At 33.4% G+C, this 23,429-nt stretch overlaps 1 protein-coding gene across 1 annotated transcript; it reads right to left on the reverse strand.

Moving 5' to 3' along the window:
* Nucleotides 1-300: 300 nt before the first annotated feature.
* LOC147077403 (uncharacterized) lies at nucleotides 301-6,821 on the reverse strand. Its single transcript, XM_085940821.1, has 4 exons — nucleotides 6,603-6,821; nucleotides 6,137-6,295; nucleotides 3,315-3,467; nucleotides 301-2,024 (listed from the first exon to the last, which is right to left on the reverse strand). The coding sequence occupies exons 1-4, from the start codon at nucleotides 6,792-6,794 to the stop codon at nucleotides 1,323-1,325; spliced, it is 1,206 nt and encodes a 401-aa protein (XP_085796947.1). The 5' UTR covers nucleotides 6,795-6,821; the 3' UTR covers nucleotides 301-1,322.
* Nucleotides 6,822-23,429: the final 16,608 nt, after the last annotated feature.

Consider the following 23,429-nt stretch of genomic DNA (forward strand, 5'->3'; position numbering starts at 1 on the left):
TACAGGGTTTTGCAAGGCGGTTTCATAGGCCCTGGCCGAAATCAAATTATCAATACCTGATGCGGGTAGAAGAATAGTTTTCAATAAGACATGTTCTGTCAGCCGGCGCAATTTTCATTTGACTACCATCAAGAAGAGTAGTTTGCGTGCCAAATTCCTTAAGAAACTCGATAGTAAATGAAAGGTATCCATAAAGGCATCTAGAAAAAAATGTTACTCCCGATAATGTACATAAAAATTAATTATATAATATTCCTATATATATATTATTTGTTAATTTAATAAAACGCAATTTTTTTTAGTGTTTCATCAACTTCCGCCTCACAGAGACAATTCGTTGATAATGTCTTACTGAAGCAGACGAAACGGGTCCAGATTTATTAAAAAGTTAAAGTAAAACAAGTACTTATAATTTTGCGATTTATTAAATCAATTATACAATGCAGTTCCACCATTTATTGACAGTAAACACATTAAAAGAAATTCCAATATGTAATTGACATAATTCATTATTTTTAAATTGTTTTCCTTTGTTAGCTAGACATGACACTGCGCCTTCAAGAATACATGTCGCTCTTAAGTCTCATAGCATAATTCCAAGCCACACTAACATTTCGTAGGTCTCCAGTGTGCACTCTATAGATAGATGGTATTTAACTACTTTCCAGGAAGCCAGAATCTTTTTGGCTGGAAGCAGGTTGAAATTTTTTCACGAAACCCAGTAAAGCTACCTCCAGCCTTCTCGGTACCTAGTTTTTTTGCTGTCACGTGCATTCTCCAAACACTATGAATCGAGCGGGCTTAAGGGTGCACCTGTGGGCATTTAGTGCTCCGCTCTTTAGGTACCACTGTAGGATGCCATTTGTCCAGCGGTTGTCCACTCACTGATAGACATCTCTAGTCTATTACCATTTCATCTGTTTAGCGAACTCGATCACATCGCGTATTTTTGTCTGCTTCTTCTCCATTAGTTTTTTTGCAATCTTTACCGTTGTGTCCAAGAAGCACCTTTTCATGTCTAGTTGCGCAAGCTATCCATTTTTATGAAATTTTACCTTTTATTAAGAGTTCATGTTTCAGACACTAACGTGAGCGTTGGTAGCACGCATGGGTTGAACTCTTTACGGAGACACAATGTGAGGTAGGTCACTTACACAAGACAACACTTACACTTATCAAAAGATACTATTCAGGAATGCGAAAAGTATCACCTGCATTATATGAATAATATTGTTTTAAAAGGGTTATTCACCGGCATGTCTCATTTTATGTTTTATAAGACTACTAAGTTGCGAGCATCTATATGAACATACATTGCATTTTTAAGGTTTTTTACTAGTATGTGTCATTTTATGTGTTTTAAGATTACCAGATGTTGAGGATCTAAATGAACATTCATTGCATTTGTAAGGTTTTTCACCAGTATGTGTCATTTTATGTGTTTTAAGATAACTGGATGTCGAGCATCTATATGAACATACATTGCATTTATAAGGTTTTTCACCAGTATGTGTCATTTTATGTGTTTTAAGATTACGAGATGTCGAGGATCTATATGAACATACATTGCATTTATAAGGTTTTTCACCAGTATGTGTCATTTTATGTCTTTTAAGATTATGAAATGTCGAGGATCTATATGAACATAGTTGGCATTTATAAGGTTTTTCGCCAGTAATTATCTTTGAATGTACTTTGACATTACTATGTTGCGAGACTAATATGCTATGATTTTGATCAGGAATCACGTCTATGTGTACCATTTTGTGAGTTTTTAGAGCATTACCGCATCCGAAAACTGCGTTACAAATACAGCAAATCAAATTAAGTGGGAAATGGTTTACTCTTCTAAGAATAAGTCGAATTTCCTTCGGAGCACCTCGTTCTAAGATTTCTTGTTTAATGCTATTCTCATCTATCGTCACTTCTGAATACTGTATCGCTCTATCCTGGATGCCATCGTCTGAGGATTGTTGACTCTCATCTGTATCGTGATGCCTCGTGAAATATCCCTTGGTAGAAACCTAGAAAAATCGTAATAATCAATATCAATATTATCAATTATGAGTTATAATGTTCAATTTGTTTTTTTGACGCTTTTGTTTTTCAGCACTTTCAGACATTGGTAAAGAGCGAAGTGAGAGTGAAATATTGTTACGGAAAGATCCATAAGTGGGTCAAAACAATGCACTTCTATGTATGTATACATCATCTTCGAGAACAATAATTATATCGTGTTCTGTTTTAGTGTCGTTTGAGAGTGTGCACAGTGCCTGCCATAATGAAAAGCAAAGCTAGAAAATTATATTCAAAATTCATCAAGCAACCTCGATCATTGACAGTATTTTAATATTTCATACATCAGAATTCCACATGATTTAATAGATTATTAACGACAGGTGCTATTCGGTATTGGAGAAAATGTGCCCAATCATTCCCAGTAGAAACCTTTACTGTTGGTTTCAATATTTCGTGAATTTGGAACATGATTATTAAAAATATTATCACTATTTCTAATGTGCAAATAAATTAATAACGTTTGGCTTGCCCACTTTTGCGACCAAATTTCCACTAAATTTTATCTGTCTAGTCTGCAGCAAATGAGGGTAAGGGTACAATGACTTATCCACACTAAAAATATACGCTGCATGCAAGGAAAGGTAAAGCAAGAATATCTTACTTTAGAGATGTCATTAACCTTTCTGTTTGTTGTGATTTCACAACTATTTTTTTTTGCTTAGATATAACTTACGAAAAAGTTAACTGTCAAACCGAACTGTGATACTGCGCATACTTTTTGACATTTATGAACAATATTTAGACAGGCAAACATGAATAGAGTGACGATCGAGCACCGATTCCAAATTGTCAACACAATGTTTGATTAAACGGATTGGTTAATAGACAAAATTGGCGTATATGGAGTAAATCAAGATTTGGCAATACATTGATTTTGAGAAATTGACCTTTCAACTGGCATTCAGGATTGTGCGATTTGACATCACTGGATTATTTCCTGTGAGACTTCGTGAAGTCACTGTTATTAGCTGATAAACCAGCAACATTTATCGTATTGGAGGCCTCCATTTTCCGTAACAATTCGAGCAGTGCTCGAATATATTTAGTCCAAATTGGGCGCCCCGAATTTGCTTCATTGAGAATAGCTGTGGTGGCCACATGCCCGAAATCATTTACAAATGTTAATGCCATGAAGATATCGATTTTTCTCAAAAAAAATATTTAAATTTAACTTTTACAATTTTATTTAAAGTTCCATTGACCTTAAAAAAAACAACATTTGTAATTAAACATACCTGGTCTGATGGCTTGTCTCGTAGATAAGAGCAGCCAGGTTGAGTTAATTCATCATTACCTTGGTTGATTGCATTCTCAACAAAATCTTCTTTGATGATGACTCCCTCATCATTATTCTCATACTTAATATTCATCAGACCATTGTCACACTTCTGAAAATAATATTATAAATATTATGTAATAGTTTCATCATTACAATTAGCCTGAAGGGTCCCCCATAGCTCTTTCTTCAATAATTGGTCGCCAATGTATGACTTAATTTGGCAGGTGAATGTATAATCACCGAACGACATTCCAATGTTATGGGTAATCCGACAAAATAGAGCACTTTTGCGGTCATACATGTTTGTTTTAGTTCAATTAAGAGTACATATTACAGATGGCTGGGTTAGTATTTTAAAATGCAGTTTAGTTAAATGAAAACCAAAACGTAGATACGAACGAAGAAGATTTGTGTGTACTATATTTATGTTGGATATTAGCAACCTATGTACACTCTTTGCCGCTGGATGATACCCATTTTGTATTACAAATAAAAAAAATATATACTTAAGTAAAGGATATAGATACGTATCAGATGACAATATACAATACATTATATACTTAACAACAATAATCAAATGAGCATGTACATTATATGAGTAACCTGTGAATGACTGTTAAATATCGACGCATCAAACTTTTCATACAAGTGACTGCTTTGGTCGCATGGAAAAGCCACTTCATCGAAAGTCAGCAACGCATCGTGCATACGTTTATGGTACTTCAAAATGTGCGCAGATGAAAAAAAATTATAACACACGTTGCAAACAAAATTTCTAACAAAAATGAAGCTCTGTTCAACCTCAGACGGACTTCTTTCGCAGAAGCAAGCACTATTATCTTTTTGGTGTCCATTTCTTGCACATCAATTTCACCAAACGACTGTGCAGACTGTCTCACAAAAATATCAGGTGCTATGATACATTCCATGTCGCATTTTACTCGACCATAAATGTCCATTCAGTATTTTTGTTGCATTATTGGACAAGGTTCGAAGCACTATACCTCCTTTGAAGATATTTTGCTTCTTGTTTGCGTACTGCTTCGTTCAACAATTTCCCTCGATTGAATAGGCACGTCAATGACATTTGATTGTTTTGCTACGCTCATGGAGACACCCTTAGCCGATTCACTGATGACCTACTATTTACTAATTAATTTACCACATTTAAATATCATGACAATTATATCTAATGGCCAACTAATGCAAACGAGCCGTCGCGTTGTTAGCAGTAAATAAGAACACAATCACTGCTGACCTTATCCTTTTAATAACCACATTTAAATAACACGTTAATTATATCGAATGGCCAAGTACGCAAAACGCGCCAGTTGCGGTGTTAGCACTAAATGAGTTAAGGCCGGTTCGGATCAGGAGAGAAGTTTAGTCGAGTGGCGGAAATTTAGTAACTAAACGTGTTCGAACAGACAAATTGAGTCAGTACTTTAGTAAAATCATTTAGTCGAGTCAATCCGTCCTGTTGTAATTTTTCGGTCGACTAGCGACACCACCATCTTTCACTAAAAACCAAACAAGTGATGATATCGAATCGAACTCTATTTATAGAAAATTTGGGTGGAATTATGAGACAATACGACCAAATCGGGTTATTGTTCGCATATGGTTACTAATGAGTAATAGGTATCGGTTACTACGCTATAATATGACTACCAAATTCTACTGAACTCCTACTGTGTAAATGTCTAAAATATTAATATGAACATCTCACGATATACGTATGCAGAAGAATATCAATTTTTCTTAATCGTAAATGTCGAGAAAATAACATAGGTACGGAATATAATAAATGGCTCATTTTTAGGTTGGGGCCTGTCTGGACAGTTATTAGTACTTTGACAGATCGTGACGTTTCAGACCACTTCTGATGGTCAGAAAATGGTTTAAGTTTTCTGGTACAGTGAACTAAACGATAAATCTTAAACTATTCCAGTTTACTTATAACGCATGCGCAGTGCGCCAGTTTTGACCTATCAAACTGTTTACGAACGCCTAAATTTATGTTGTCATGCAGAATGGTAGATAATTTAGTAAAATTTGATGCTTGCAACGTAAATTTGTTAAAATAAGTTTTGAAAAAAGAATTGGTCTATTCTCATCCCATTTCACGTATTTTACGACTGCAAGTCGTTTTTTATAGACAATAGGCTTACCTTGTATTAAGGTATAAAAAAACTATATGACGATCGGGCACATAATATATGCTAAGAGCGATTTAGTGTATATGATCAAATCTATGCCTTTCGACATATTATTATACATACATAGTATATGACAGCTATGACATCGTATTTACTCTGTGACACCCTGTGACACAGGACGCCAACATAAGAAACGGGTTTTTCGACAAACATATGACCGATCGTCATATAGTGTATTTGAAGCATTAGGCTCAACAAGACAAAAAAGATCATGGGCGATTAATTTTATTCACCATACAATTGATCACATTTTTAGATAATCGCATTAATCATTGCTTTACATTCGAATGATTGCGATGTATAAACCATCATATTTAAATATACTTACGTGATTTAACAAAAGATATATATACCTATTCAATACTGTCTCAAAATATCTGTTTTAGAAATCGCCAATAACTCGAATCTACTCCGAAATCAATAATTGAAACAAGTTTGACCGAATTATAATACAATAGTTCCTTATGAAGTTTCAAAGACGCAAAAAAATCGAACCTTCAATATAATACGGCATCAATGGAAGAAAACGGCACATTTACCGACGCACAATTGAACGTACCTGTTGTATTGGCCTGTAATCTGAATTAGAACAACCCGGTTGAGGGTATGCATCATCATATAATGGGTGTGTTATATCTTCAATAATCTCGCGCTTGACGACAGCTGGTTGATCATCTGTCTCAGATTTTATATTAGAGAGGTCTGCCATATTAAGGTACTGAAAGAAGCATTATTACATTTTGTAAACACGGTGAAAACAGTTTCGGGTCTCGTAATCACCATAATATAACATTGTATAATATTTATATTTAACAAGAATTAGTAGATAAACAAACCTAACCTATAATATCACAAATATATCGTAGCTGTCAAATTGTATAAACATCTAATTTTTTGAAACAATGTTTAATGTCACCTATGTTCCTACATTGTTTGTAAAAAAGCCACAGTTTATAATATTAAACTAACCGTTGTTATTTTCAATGTAAATTGTTTGTAAAAGATTTCACTTTCTAAAAACTAACCTCGAAATTGCAACTTGAAACGTCCGCATTCTCTTGCGTTACATGAGTGCGAGGGTCCGGGTTGTTTGGATGGATAGTCAGCGTCTCAAACAAAGGCTTGCCTTCTATATCGGAGTGTTCTCCATCACATTCTTGCTTTACATCCATGTTAAGTGTAAATATGGCAGGAACAACGTGACAGACAGGATACATTCAGGTTAATGTTAGAAAGGTGTTGCCACAATACTGAAAAGTGCTTACCGTCGAAACTAATATTAATTTATAATAGATAAAACACTAACTTGACACGGTGACACTTCAATAATAATTATAAGTATTTATGTTTTGTTGTCAAAACAACAATGGAGCGAAAATTATAACCAGCATTTCCCCAATCATAACGAGATCAGCGCATCTAGGTATTCAAATGGCAAAATGCGCATCTGCATTTTTTCTATTTTTAAGTTTTCTTCCACAGACGTTGTTAAAATAAATACAATATTAATCATCAACGCGGCAAAAGAACATACCTATCTTTCAGTGCAATACAAACAAAATGCCACCCGTATTTTGAGCCAGGCACACGGACATTGGGTGTGATTTACACCATACACGGATAGACAAGGCAAAGTCAAAAGACATTGCCTTTTAACAATGTCGTGTTCGTTATACTTACTAGTACCTACTTAAGCCTTGACTGATTGGGTAGACAATAAAGTATCCCTACTTTATTGTATTAATTGATTTATTATAGGTATAGGTTTAAAATAACAGTGTATGTATTGAGATATACCATGTCCTGTGGCTAGCTCAGGATGTAGGTAGGACCCGGGATTCACAAAAATTAAAAATGTCTTTCTTTGTTGAACACGTGGCTTTATATTTTCAACAGTTATTTTCACAAAGAAACTTATGTTTAACAGTACCTATCCAAATTAATGTTATATTGTTATGTTCCTTATATTAATTATATCGCTTATATTCTAATTATTATTAAGTATCTGAATTCATTTTATTGTTAAGTTTTTAGCGCGGGAATTCGCGAACTCAATACCACGTCCTCTCGCGACTATGTACCCATTTTTTCTTTTGTACTCTTTCAACATTGAGCAGTGATGCCATCTTTTCTTTTTACATAGGTACCTACTACCGAATATTAAGTTTCTTTTGCTTTCGTTTATTTTATTCGGCACAATCACATTCTTCCATGACATAGGTACTATTATTATAATTAGATAAACAATAATTCTTACGTGCTAAGTACGTGTTGAACATTTTGACAGTTAATCAAGGAATTTTGGACGTACGTACGTACGCCCATTGTTGACTAGGTGGTCAGGTGACATGTTTACACCTAATAATTACGTAGGTAATTAAGACTATCTAATATAATATTGGGAGAGTCCCAATAGTCATGGGTGTAACAGTATACCTACCTAGGTAGGTACGCTGTTAGTGTGTATTTGCCATTGGTGAATACGTGTAGTGCTTGAAAATATCGAAAGGCAAAACCCGAGTGGTAAAAAACTACCTACCTACCAAATAGAATAGTAGAAAACTTAAATCTAATAAAACACAGCTTATTGTTTAATCGCTTCCACGGTATAGACTTTTCAGTATTTCGGCCTTATATAATAAATAATTACGTATTGCGGCAACACTTCTCTTAAATTAATGTAGGTACCTACCTTGAATGGATTCTGTTTGTCACGTTCTTCCTGACATATTTTCCATTAAAATGGACGTAAAGCGAGAATGTGATGGAGAACAATCTGATACAGAAGGCAAGCCTTTGTTTGATTCACAGACTAGCTACCCAATCAGCCCGGAAGTTCGCACTGATATAAAGCAGGAGAATGCCGACGTTTTAAGTTGCAATTTCGAGGTTAGTTTTTGAAAACTGATTTCTTTTACAATCCATCTGTATTGTGACTGCCAACGATTAATATATTATTATAATATGTTGCTTTTTTATAAACTCCGCAGAGACATACAATGATATTAAACGTTGATTTAAAAAATAAATCGATTAAGTATACATTTTGACAGCTACTACTTGTTGGGAAAATGGGAAATTCAGAAAAATAAAAATCAATTTTTTGTAAATTTTGTTTAATACCATTTAAATTGAATGAAAATGGTGACAATGTAATTTTAAAATATAAAACATAAGTATCGTAAAAAATAGCATAAACTACCAACAAGAAGATGAAGGATGAATAAATACAAATAATGCAAAAATTATATGAAGTATGTAACATCATAATAATATAATATAATATAATACATACAATTAACATGGTAATTTAAATAAAAAAACCTAAAACTTCTGAACAAAAAAGGTGCATACAATATATTAGCAAAAAATACAAGGAGAATATAAAGAATATAATTAACATGGTAATTTAAATAAGAAAACCACAAACTTCTGAACAAAACATAGGTGCATACAATATACTAGCAAAAAATACATAGAGAAATATAAAAACATAATTAACACGCTAATTTTAATAATAAAATCACAAACTTCTGAACAAAACATAGATGGATACAATATATTAGCAAAAAATACAAGAAGAATATAAAGAATATAATTAACATGGTAATTTAAATAAGAAAACCACAAACTTCTGAACAAAACATAGGTGCATACAATATATTAGCAAAAAATACATGGAGAAATATAAAAAACACAATTAACATGCTAATTTAGATAATAACATCACAAACTTCTGAACAAAACATAGATGGATACAATATATCAGCAAAAAATACAAGGAGAATATAAATAAAATAATTAACATGGTAATTTAAATAAGAAAACCACAAACTTCTGAACAAAACATAGTGTACGTCCTAAGTGGCAGCGCTCAGCGAAGCGTTGAGCGTTTTGCGCAACTTAAACGTATAACCGTGTGTGTAAATGTTCGTAGACAATGTCTTTTGGTTATACATTTATACGGTTATACGTTTGAGTTGCGCAAAACGCTCAATACTGCGCCGAACGCTGCCACTCAGGACGTACAAATAGGTGCATACAATATATTAGCAAAAAATACATGGAGAAATATAAAAAACACAATTAACATAGTAATTTAAATAAGAAAACCACAAACTTCTGAATAAAAAAGGTGCATACAATATATTAGCAAAAAATACATGGAGAAATATAAAAAACACATTTAACATGGTAATTTAAATAAGAAAACCACAAACTTCTGAACAAAACATATGTGCATACAGAATACTAGCAAAAGATACAAGGGAAAATATAAAGAACACAATTAATTATTTATTAATACCAGAATCCTTAAAACACAAATTTTTAAACGTAGAACATAATATTAAGACGAATATAATTTTATTAAAATGGATAAAACAGTAAATGTTCTAATAGAAACTCAATTATTTTTCTGGTTACGCAGTAACGCTGTATAAAAGTTTCTATCTATTATTGGCATAAACTTTTGCATAGCTCTTAAGGAATCTATTTTATTTTTAGGAAGTTGACGGATTTGTTTTATAGCTTTTGGGCGCTGAAGATTATTTTGAGGAAGAATTACTATAGATGAGTTGCTTGCTTTAACGTGGCGGCTCGGCCTATCTAATAATTTAATGTTAATTTTAATAGGTAAATCAGTATCAGTGTGAGATGTTCTATATTCTACTTCAAATCGCGACTAGGTGTATCTTAACGCTGCAACTTTTGTGTAAGGAATGAGTTTATAATTGTAAAATTTAGCACATGCACCGAAGTCCTTGAAATCGGTTTCTTCCATTTGTAGTACAGTAAATGGATTTTTGCGGCTTACTTTTAAAAGTATTCTAATAAACGAAAGCGGCGAATAAAATTCGGAAGCCGTCATAGCATTTTCTATCTGACTGTGGGCATTGTCAATTACCTGAATACAAGAATGCCCTGGCGTGGAGTATTTCATGGTGATTTGTGAAATTTGTGGATTACTCTTTAAAAAATCTAGCACTGCATACGACATCATAGAATTTCTATTCTGTGGCACGCATGAGTCACTCCACATAATTAAACTTGTAATTAGAGGATTATCAGCGATGACCCGATCCAAAATCCTTCTCACAGCACTAGCAATATCATTATTTGTCCGGCCTGATCGTATTTCATTCCAAATTGCACAATAGACTTTTTTGTAGTAGATAAATGCGCAGTCATATTGTAAACATTTAATTTTGAGTGATAAAAGAAGCTACTTATATCTGCCCTGGGACATGTTATCACATTTTCTAAATCAAAACAAAGTACGGGTATATCACTGTTTCGTCTGTCTTTCCCACGTTCTTCGCGCATTCCTGTCTTCAATACTGAATGTATTTTATATATCTCTTCATGCTCAGTCGTAAGAATTCCATTCGTTTTAGCTACTTTATAATGCTCGCAGGTGTCGCATCTATCTGATTTTGGGATGTGGAAATCAAGATTGAACTCTGTACTAAAAATTTATTTATACATCGACATCATAACCGGAATGGAGTCAGTCTCTTTGCATTTGCTAAGATATAGATCATACATCTTTGATAATGACAGCGATAAATCTATATATTGTCTTTTAGTAGAAGCTCTGCAATAGTGAGATTCAACTATCGGGAAGGAGTTAATATGTTCTCTTACTTGATTTTTTAATACAGCAGGCACAAATGTTTTTACGTGTTTTCCTCTACCATCAGGCGTTGGAATACTGAAGTCATTTTCTACATTTGAATGAACATTATAAATTGGTTTTAGAGAGATGCTCAACGTCGACAAATAAAATGTTTTGCATACCTGAAATAGTTAATTTTCCACCATTAAATTATATTTAAATGTAAACTTCCTCCGTGATACTTGGTTTTTCTTGTTTTTAACAGTGCGACGTTTAATAACACTTCTTTCAGTTGTTTTTAAAAAGAAATGATATTTTTCATTTTGATTTAATGTATCTTTGTGTATATTCTGTTGCTCTTCTAAACATATATATATTTACTGCATTTGAATGTACAAGAATTTTGAGACAATCTTTTCTGGTTAAAACACATTTCTTGGGTACAAACTTTCCGTGTCTTGATGTGTAAGCTCGGCTTGATTGGCATTTTAATTTTAGTACCTATATTGCGTGTCCAATTCTCGGGGTGAGCGATACGTTTTCTAACTAACACCTAGATGTTAGTGGTTCACTTTCAAACAGCCCATCGTCTTTATCTGCGGTGGTTGAGGGAATGTAATGTAATAATAAATGTCCTTCTATTAAATCATTCACCTCAGTTCAAGAAGAAACTGCAAGTCTGTAAGAGTAGGAAAATGCAACATTAGTAATACTATAAGTAGGTGTGTAATTTAGTTAAATTGTAAAATATTAATACGTCATTGATTTGTCTGACATCGTTGACAGATTTTTCTACTTACTGTTGATATATAATAATATCACTTTGAGGGCTTAACATTTGATGGTATTCCTGGGAATTTTCAGCAATCGGAATGCTTGAATACATCATATCCATTTCTTCAACTCCTCAACTGATATTTGATACGTCTAAAAGGTTTATACTATCGCTTCCGGGAAGACTTCCAAACCTGAAACAATAAATAACACAAAATCAATAAATGAAAACAAAGAGCCTAAAAATAATCTTAATATTGAGACATTCTTATTAACAAAATGTATAAAGAAATTGTACAAGAGATTCACAATATAAAAATATTGAATAAGGTGTTGTAATTAACAGTTTGTAAACATTTTACTATAACGAATGTAATGAAATTCTTAAAATAACCATATAATTAAAGCTTACTTACGTTTCATAATATAAATCATCCATTATTGACTCCACAAATACTGTTGCTGTTAAATGTCACGAAACAATTTTTTTAGGTTATGTATTTCAATGCTGTAGAAGTTTATGTACAATACTCCTGGTTTATAGTTAAATACACTGCAGGAATCTGAAAAATGAATTTTAAATATTATACAACACGATTTTACTCTTATAATTTCTATTAAAACCAATTTATCAACTATAAATGTAATGATAGTTCGCGCGTCGCGAAACGTCAACACACATGGAACTCTGTAGAACGACAGATCTTTCTAGATTATGGTACAACTCTGTATTGTCCGGCAACTTCATCTTGGCTACGTGGCAAATCTGTGAACTACGTACAGCTAATCGAACTTCCGGTTTCAAATTAGGAACGCCCCCAAATTTTTCATTACATTTTTGACACTTCGTATTGGACGCATCTATCAATTTACGTAATTTTAAGCTTTTTATATTCAAAAGATGTCTAACACAATACGAAATGATGTTCGAATTATTATCAGTAAACTTTTGATTTATTGCGAAGAAGAAAAAGAGTCGTAATTAAAAGGTGAGCCTATACAATACTTTCAACAAGCCCATTTTACGGGTTCCTGTCATGTCAGGTATGTCAAAATTCAGTGTTGTAATACTAGAAATATTTCCCCAAATACTGGAAATTATGTTTGTATATTATAAAGTTATGTGTATCGTAATCTATTTTATTAATATTTTTAGACTTATAATAATTAAGTATACATGATCATTATTAATGAATTGTCCTATTTTTTCCTAATTTTTAAACCGATAAGTAGGTACATATTGTTTTAAAATTTATGTAAGGTGGATATAATTTAATTTATAGAAAATTATTTTCACAGTATGTGTTTCTACAACAATTTTACTAAAAATACGATATAAAGACATCATTTTGTAAATTATAAAACATGTGATTGGGTCATCAATATAATATTGAATATGTTATATCTTTCACTTCTACTTTTTTACTCATAATTTCTGTTCTAGTTATTTAATTAATAAATACCTGCAGCAATATTATCAGTTAATGTGGGTTCAATGAAACATTTCCTTCCAAATTCAATAATTACGCTGTAATAATTAACCTAATATAATAGTAATAATTAAGAGGTGAAATTATTTGAAAAAAAAATTCTATTGATATTTATTGAACAAAAATTAGACTTATAAATTAATGTACTTATAAACTTACTGAGAATAGAATTGATATAAACTTAAAACCTAATTTCGCGGGATATGTTTTCTCAAAAAATGACAACACTGTGAAATATTCTATACGCGATAAGAGCGACTTCCTGTTGTTGCCTAAATAATGTTGTCGTACAGTTGTAACACAGATTTTTTGTAAAGTGCACATAGAACTTGGTAGTATTGGGTTTTATTGAAAAAATATAAAAACATATCGACTTCATATTAATACAGCACGTAGATAATGTTACTTGGAAGACTACCTTATTGTTACTTTGTTTGGCCAAAAATCGACACTTAGAACCCTGTAGTTCTCCAGTCGCAAATGATGTAAATAACTCTTTACTAGAATGAGTCTTTTAATGCCATTTCATGCTACAAGATCTAACGCATGAGTAATTATTACATAAATCACATATCAATAGCTTATCACCAAAATTAGTCATTTTGTGTTTTTTCATGTTACTTGAACGTCTGCATGAGTATATGAATTTATCACATTTTAATGGCTTTTCACCAGAATGAGCCATTTTGTGTGTTGACATGTGATTTGATTGTCTGCACGAGTAATTGCACTAATCACATTTAAATGGCTTTTCACAAGAATGGCTCATTTAATTTCTTTTGATTTTACTTGACGGTCTGCATGAGTATTTGTATTTATCACAGTTAAATGGCTTTTCACCAGAATGATTCATTTTGTGTATTTTCATGCTACCAGACTGTCTGCATGAATAATTGCATTTATCACAGTTAAATGGCTTTTCACCAGAATGAGTCATTTTGTGTGTTTTCATGCTACCAGACTGTCTGCATGAATATTTGCATTTATCACAGTTAAATGGCTTTTCACCAGAATGAGTCATTTTGTGGTTTTTCATGGTACCTGAATGTCTGCATGAGTATTTGCACTTATCACATTTAAATGGTTTTTCACCAGAATGAGTCATTTTGTGTGTTTTCATGTGATCTGATCGTTTGCATGAATAATTGCACTTTTCACATTGAATTGGCTTTTCTCCAGAATGAGTCATTTTGTGTGTTTTCATGTGATTTGATTGTCTGCATGAGTAATTGCACTTATCACATTTAAATGGCTCTTCACCGGAATGAGTCATTTTATGTGTTTTCATGTGACTTGATTGTCTGCATGAGTAATTGCACTTATCACATTTAAAAGGTTTTTCACTGGAATGTGTCCTTTCATGCATTTTTATTTGACTAGACGTTGTGCATGAGGAATTGCATTTATCCCCGTTGAATCGCTTTTCACCCAAATGAGTCATTTTGTGTGTTTTCATGCTACGAGACTGTCTGCATGAGTAATTGCATTTATCACATTTAAATGGCTTTTCACCAGAATGAGTCATTTTATGTATTTTCATGCTACCAGACGTCGTGCATGAGTAATTGCATTTATCACAGTTAAATGGCTTTTCACCAGAATGAGTCATTTTGTGGGTTTTCATGGTACCTGAATGTCTGCATGAGTATTTGCACTTATCACATTTAAATGGTTTTTCACCAGAATGAGTCATTTTGTGTGTTTTCATAGTACCTGAATGTCTGCATGAGAATTTGCACTTATCACATTTAAATGGCTTTTCACCAGAATGAGTCATTTTGTGGTTTTTCATGGCACCTGAATGTCTGCATGAGTATTTGCACTTATCACATTTAAATGGCTTTTCCTCAGAATGAGTCATTTTATGTGCTTTCATGTGACTTGATTGCCTGCATGAGTAATTGCATTTATCACATTTAAAAGGTTTTTCACTGGAATGTGTCCTTTCATGCATTTTTATTTGACCAGACGTTGTGCATGAAGAATTGCATTTATTCCCGTTAAATGGCTTTTCACCAAAATGAGTCATTTTGTGTGTTTTCATGCTACGAGACTGTCTGCATGAGTAATTGGATTTATCACATTTAAATGGCTTTTCACCAGAATGAGTCATTTTATGTATTTTCATGCTACGAGACGTCGTGCATGCGTAATTGCAATTATCACAGTTAAAAGGCTTTTCACCAGAATGAGTCATTTTGTGGGTTTTCATGGTACCTGAATGTCTGGATGAGTATTTGCACTTATCACATTTAAATGGTTTTTCACCAGAATGAGTCATTTTGTGTGTTTTCATAGTACCTGACTGTCTGCATGAGTAATTGCATTTATCACATTTAAATGGCTTTTCACCAGAAAGCCTTGCAACGGAATCGGTTGTTTTCGCAATTGTGGGTTTGTGTATCGCTTTGTGAAGCAACATTAGGTCAAACGATGAAAAAAAATCAAAACAGATACTGCACACAATATTTTTTTTATGAAACCATTTTTTTTCCAGTTGTATAACAGCCACTAATAATTCTGTGTTTACCATATTCGATTGAAAAATATCACGTTTACTATTGCGACAGGCGACATCTTTGTACCTTTCAACATATTCCTTAAGTTCTTTCTTAATATCTTGTTCCTCAATGTGTAGGTCTTCCCTAGACGCTTGTGCTTCAGTCACGTCCCAGGACGATATGAGGCTCGCAACATTGGCCGGTACAGTGCTTCTAGGGATAATCTAAAAAATATATTTGAAAGTATTAATAAATTATGAGATTTTAAATTAAGAGTTCATTATAAGTATGAGATCGAGGTAGAAATATTATACCTAGACACGGTGTTGGTGAACCTCTTTACGTAGGCACGAGTGCCAAAATTTTTCAAATATAATCTATCGACTGTCTGACGTGCCGAGCAGTTTTTTATAGAGAAAAAATGAAAAAGTAGTATTTAAGAATTCTATTAAAAAAGGTTTAAATATTACAATGAGAGATTCTATCTTTCACTGTGTTTCTTGACGAAGGCATAATTTTTATTCTTTTAATATATTATTTTTGCTTGTTTTCAAATTTTTCAAAAAGGTCGTGGGAGTATTTTAACCAAGCTTCTTTAACAGATTTCATATAACTGAACGGTTTTCCATTTTCACTGTCTGTCAGAATTACTACTACTCGCTCCACCAAGTTTTTGTATCTTATTTGGTACAGGCATTTTTGTTACCAATTAAATTGTTTGTTACTGTATTACTTAGCTTAGTTCTTTACACACAATTTGGCACCAGAATTGCCGCTATCAGAGGAAGCATTCTCTCGCTACAGTGGTCTCAAATACAAATCGATCAAAATTAGAAGTTCGCGCAGCGGCTTCCTCCGCCGCCCGATGAGGTTAGTATGACACGATTTTCATTTATTTTCTTTCGCGAACCGATTATAAACGCAATGAGTTGATTTAATATATCTGGATTATTTCACTCTAAAACTTCGTGAAGTCACGCGTATCCTGATAAATCCAATGGAAGCCAATATTGTTCGCCGCATACGACCAGCAGTGCTCGAATAAGTGACATCCAAATAGAGTGACCAGAATTTTTTGCGTTGAGCACAACTGCGATGACTTTATTAATATTAATGCAATGTAGATATCGATCTTTCGAATATAAAAAGAAAATGTTTAAACGTTGTGTTATTAGTGAACCTGTAAATGAACGTACCTGGTCTACTGGGCTGTATTGTCAATCCGAGGAGCCGGGTTGGGGATTCTCATTATTGATTTGGCGAATTTCATCGCCAACAAATTCTTGTTTGATGATTACAGCTTCATTATCATTCTCCGACCTTAAATTGATCAGGCTGTCTTCACACCCCTGAAAATAAAAACATTATTAATAATATTATGTAACAGCATCGCCATTAGGATCAGCCATAGTCAATCCATTTCTGGATAAGACCTGCCACAGCTGTATCCTCTGCTTTCAGTGGCCACCAAGTGGATGTATACTCACCGAAAGACATACCGTCTACATTAAGTACTTTAATCTGCCGTTTTAACATATTGCATAACATATCGCACACTGAGATATATAGGGTCGTAACTGCAAATAACATGATCTTGAGTAATTTGAGTTTGAATGTAAAATAACTAACTCCAATTTAATTAATTGCAGTAGACCGCAGAAAATTGTACCATGTTAGAATAATTTTGTGTACTTTACCCTACTGTAGTTCCTAAATATATAAATATTTTTTTAAAATTATATTGTGAATTTTTGCAGTTGCGGCCATATATTTTGAGAATTGACGAACAAACTTGCAAATGCGGCTTCATAGTTTTAATAGAAAAAAACAAAATGCAACTTTTTCATATATAATTTATTAAAATAAGTGTTTTATATAAAAAATCTTTTATTAAAGAAATAAAAAATAATAAAATAATATAAAACATAGAGAAATAAAGGAGAACAATAAAAATAACTTAATCATCAGTAGGATTTGAAATATAATTTATTTCAATATCTGACGATTAAAAAAAAGTCGGTGTGTGTACTTATGTACGCACGATAGAAGAAGAACAAAACGTGTGATAACCTAGATTCTTCGACTAGCTCTTAATTATCTTGTTAAATTACATACGTAAGAAAACGGGCCGGTTATTGAAGCGCCGTTGGTTTATTTCTAAAAATTTTAACTTATATTACTAAATTATGTCATTATTTATCGTTGTTATTATTTTTAAAGTACCAATTGTCACTCTGACGTTTAATATTTTGTTTAGGTAAGGAATTGCAAATCGCCGACAATAATAGATTCGCTGCCTAGGCAACGGAACAATTCTAAACTATAATATTATAATGTATAATCGTCACAATTGCATTATCATACCGTGGCGTAAAGGTAGTGCGTTCGGCTGATAACCGAACAAGCGGTTGTTCGAATCCAATCGAGTGCGTTTTTTTTCTTGCGAAAAAATAAATTATGTGTTCAATTTTGGGTAATTTTGCAGTTGCAACCCTATAGATCTCAGAATGCGATATGTATTTACCTTACCATATTAAACATACATAGTTTTGAAAACACTCATGAGAAAATATAGCCAACAGAGAATTTTTTTTTCGAAAAAAAGTAAGAAACAAAACTGCGTCTTTTGGGTATCGCGCACTAATGCATTACCACTATCCTACGACTGCCATGCTTAATTACGACAAATTTTAATTATTGGCCTTTTTAATACCTGCTCATAAGCGCTTTCCAAAACTAAAAAAATCCATAAACACAAAAATGTCGATCTCAGCCATGAGTGTACGACCAAGAAGAAGAGCAAAGCATAGTCTTTGCCGCGTTATGCCGGCTCTTACTCCTCCATCTTATCCACCTCTTATCTTCAGATTGGTGGAATGCGACTTTTTAATTTAAAAAGACAAAGTTGCATGCTTGGGCTGCGAGTCATACCAACACCAACGAATTGGTCATTCCTTTGCCGACGACTAGGCCACATCCAGCTGTCTATGTGAGAATCATGGATTTTTGGAATTCGATATAGGAACGCATACGAATAGAAGAAGAAGAAGATGGTTGCACTTATTGAGAAACCAACTCACAAAAGTTTTGTCGCAATAGGATGAATGGTATAGGAACGCATACGAATAGAAGAAGAAGAAGAAAAACAAGTTTATTTGTACTAATTCAGAAACCTTCGCGGGTGTGCGCACAACAACTCACGAAAGTTTCACCACAATCGGACGAATGGTATAGGAACGCATACGGGACAGACGGACAAACAAACAAACATTCATTTTATATAGATATTACATTCTAATAAAGCCAGTTTAAATATAAAAGGTGTTTATATAAAGTTGTTCTATAACAGTACCTACACAATACATAATAACAACGTGAACTCTATAGGCACAAAGAACTGCCACAGGAAGAAGAATAACTGATCTACCACACTCTCGCGCTCGATCCTCTTCGTGTTTATTCGGGAGATTGTAGAGCAACCTAGTAAGGCCATCCTCTCACGTGGATACTCATAAAAGACGAGACTGAAACTCCAGTATCCAGCTAATGTATTTCAATGCCGGCTTGCTGACGGCTAGACTGGAATCTCTCAGATTCTAATACTCCGCAACTGAAACCGAGGAGATGCGACATGCTAGTCTCCCAGTTTCCAGTCACCTATTAAACAATGGTACTAATATCTGTAGATTCGATAAAAAATCATTCAAATTGGTACTATTTAACTGAAATACACAAGCAATAACAAGTCAAGACGTAAAAATTTAGAGATAGGCGAACCGATTTTTAATTTAAAACATGTGGCTGATGTTGAGAAATACTCCTGCCTGTATAATTACTGGCTGCCAGAATATTCCCGTAAAGATATTACGGAAAACGCTTAGGATTAAGTACCTAGGAGAGTCAATGGGTTTGACAGTTTGACAGTTTGAGGTTATGAGATTATTGGATTTCGGTAGCCCGGTGTGCGAAGCATGTCACTGGCCAGTTTATGAATTCCATCAGCAACCAGTTTGTTGGATTTTAATTTCTACGTGAGAGGATGGCCTTAGTCTAAGATCAGGTAATTCAACCTTGCCGGGTTGGGTAAATACTCTAACTAAAAAAACTAAAAGCGTCTTTTAAATCAAAGTCTTATTACCTACTCAACTGATGATGGTTAATACGATGCACTGTGCTAATCAACAGCAGATTATTTTACTAAGACTTCGGCAACATAGGTAGGTACTATGCTTGTCTACTAAAACACTCTGCCACATTGCACGCTACGTGCTTAGGTACAAATTCATTTGACATTCGGGAGCGCTCAAGTCAACAACTTTATGTCGCTCTCAAAACTAACCAGAAAACTACTTCTCACAGTGAATTAAGTTTAAAATTTCGGATTTGCGAAAGATTTGCATGCGTACCTACTGTCAATTATTCATCCCACGCCTCATTATTCATAACCTCAAAATATACAGTGTTTGTTGTTTGTCATACTGAAGAAACATCCGCCATCTTCCAAATCACTAGTGACACAATAAAAATAACCAACACGTTTGTTCGCCGGGAAACTCACGAGGTGGCTAATAATCACGTAGCGAGGCGCGAAGCGTCCAGTGTGGCCATTGCGATGGTATAGTGCACGTCTGTTCGCTAGGATATGTCACCTAGCACGTAGTTACCAAGCAAGGCGCCTGCCTATCTGGCCTTAACCTAAAGCATTCACGCTAACCTAACTATAATCTAGTATATAGAAATTTGAATTAAATTTGTTTGCCGTCGGCTTCCACTAAACAGACAAGAACCGTGATGACTTTTGCAATACTTATTTCGTAAAATCGAATGAAAAAGCTCTGTATAATTACATAGTTTTGGTTCCGTCCGATATTAAAACAATATTGTCTACACTCGGTTGTTCACTTTGTAGATTAGTCGTGCTTAGTTACTGCGCATTTGAAACAGAATTTTGAATACCCTCGCCTAAACAAATTAGAAATCTACTTACCTCTTTTAAGTGGATACTATCGTGGTCCTCGATGTTTACCTGTTTGACTGACACGTCAAATCGACCCTTGCTGTTGAAGTGATTTACGTCAATTGATAGGTATGCACCGTCGCTGATTTCCTCCGCCGTTTCGTCATGTGATAATTCACCGGGTTTTTCTTCCATTTTATGCGGTATTTGATATTAAATCTGTCAATAGTTCACGACCTCCGGCTAACGTGTTTAACTGGAAAATATAAAATGGCAACTACCATAGACATCAGGACTTCGATGAAAAAAAAAATGTCTATGCTCTCTAAAGAAAATAAATAGAGATTCGACAAGTCCATTTACCTGGATCACCCAATGTTAAAACTCCAACTTTTTTTGGGTGCATTTGTTTGTGCATCGTTAGTGCACGTTTGTGCACGATTTTTTTTCGTTTGTGCACATATAATAACAGAAAAATTCCAATTTCAAATTGGGTGTTCCAGCTAAACGTTTGGTCTCTAATGACTTGATACTTGAACCAATAAATTAGCCTTAAAATTTTTTTGTTAAATGCATCTGATTAGGTATATTTATGTCAACTTTAAACACGATTTTTTAAATTTTTATCTCTTATATTAAGCTAGTAATTTAATTTTGAGCGGCCGTCAAGTTTAAAAACCAAACATTTTTTTTCCACATTTTTTAATTACACACCTTTGAGTATTTTAATTACATGATTTTTCATGAAGTTTTTATTGTTTTTTCATTTAAATTACGCGAAAAATTTGCATTTTTCCATTTTCACTAAGTACCCCGTGAAAATATCCCGAACAAAAAAGACCGCATCCGTTTGGAAAATCCAGTCAAAAGAGTCAAAACGGTGTAATGCTCACTAAATTTGTCCGTTTATACTACCTAAAACTTAAAATTACTACCTTTAAATTGATATTTTGATTACACAAAAGTGTCAAAATTACAAAAACATTCAACATTCTTAACATTTATCTTTTTATTTATGATTTTGAATAGATCAATGTCAGTTGCATACGGGAAAAGCAGTAATTAATAATTATTCTTACCTACTGTTTTTTAACAATATGATCCGTAATATTATTTTATATAGTATATGCATACCTAATTGTATTCTAATAACGTAACGTTATTAGAATACAATTAGGTATGCATATTTTTGAAAAATGCAATATATTTTTATGCAACGATATTTTCTTCAAAAGATAGTATTGGAATGACATTTATATTTATTTTGTATATAGGAGTTACCTTGCAGGCACTTATTTCTTCCTCATAATATTTGCATAGGTATTATGATTTTTTTCTTTTTCTCTGTTTCTCCAGATGGTGCAACGTATGCTTGTAGTTCTGGTAGGTACCTATTATGTTAAGAGAGAAGTGTTAGACAAAAACTTCATATTATGCTCTTCAGAATCGATATCAAATGAAGTTTTGTAGGTACTTTAAAAAGTTATTGCCTCTGACGGCTTCGACAATTGTTTCACGCAAGGAAATGGTTTTCTTCTGAATGTGTGAGTTTATGAGTTCTTAAACAACGTACCGATCTACATGTCTGTTTACATTTATATTTAAATTCATCACGTTTATGAGTTTTTAAATTACATATTTGTTTACATTTAAAATGAAATAGATCACACGCAAATGGTTTTTCTCCTGTTTCGTTTTATGAACTTTAAGATAATGTTGTGCCGAGGCTCCGTATAGGTAGTCAATTTATTTTAAAGGTTATTCACCATTAAGTATCTTTACATGTGTTTGAAGATTACTCCGTCGCGAGCATCCATATGAACATAGATTTTTCACGAGTATGTTCTATATATGTATATATTCATTTCATGTGTTTTAAGACAACTAAGTCGCACGCATTTATATGAATATACATCGCATTTTAAAGGTTTTTCACCAGAATTGGTCATTTGTTTGTTTTAAGATGACTAAGTTGCGAGCATCTATATGAGCATACATTGCATTTATAAGGTTTTTCACCAGTCACCAAAAATGCCGGCGCAGCTTAAGAGTTGGCCTATTGCGTCGAGGGTCTCAGGTTCTAATTCTCGCTCTGGCAAGTACGCATACTATTCGCGAGAATCTATATGAACATACAGTGCATTTATTAGATTTTCTTCAGAATGCGTCATTGTGTCTTTTTAAAATTTAATTCGCGAGCATCTATATGAACACAAATCGCATTTTTGAGGGTGTGCACCAGTATCAATTTTCATTCAACATATTTTAAGACTACAAGGTGTTTTCAAATGACATATTTGATTACATTTCAAATCACAATCATCACACGCAACTGGTTTTTCTCCTGAATAACATAACATTAAGCGTTACTTTGGCATTTATCGTCAAATGCACTGAAAAATTTATACTTCAAGGTTCGTTATATTATGGGAGGATGTGTACAAGCGCATCTGTCATATAATTAAATTGACAAACACATAAATTGCTCTTGCTGTTCTAACAAATAACATTTT

The sequence above is a fragment of the Rhyacophila brunnea genome, unplaced genomic scaffold, assembly GCF_057557595.1.
Source record: "Rhyacophila brunnea isolate RB1 unplaced genomic scaffold, BYU_Rbru_1.0 scaffold_13, whole genome shotgun sequence".
Classification (NCBI taxonomy): domain Eukaryota; kingdom Metazoa; phylum Arthropoda; class Insecta; order Trichoptera; family Rhyacophilidae; genus Rhyacophila; species Rhyacophila brunnea.

What these genes read in the sequence shown, in the direction of transcription:
- LOC147077403 (XM_085940821.1), bottom strand. Translation starts at nt 6,794, where the DNA reads ATGTATCCTGTCTGTCACGTTGTTCCTGCCATATTTACACTTAACATG. An exon ending in TTTCAAGTTGCAATTTCGAG is followed by an intron (nt 6,296 to 6,602) that starts GTTAGTTTTTAG and finishes TGCTTCTTTCAG; the next exon opens with TACCTTAATATGGCAGACCT. An exon ending in GAGACAAGCCATCAGACCAG is followed by an intron (nt 2,025 to 3,314) that starts GTATGTTTAATT and finishes CGATTTTTCTAG; the next exon opens with GTTTCTACCAAGGGATATTT.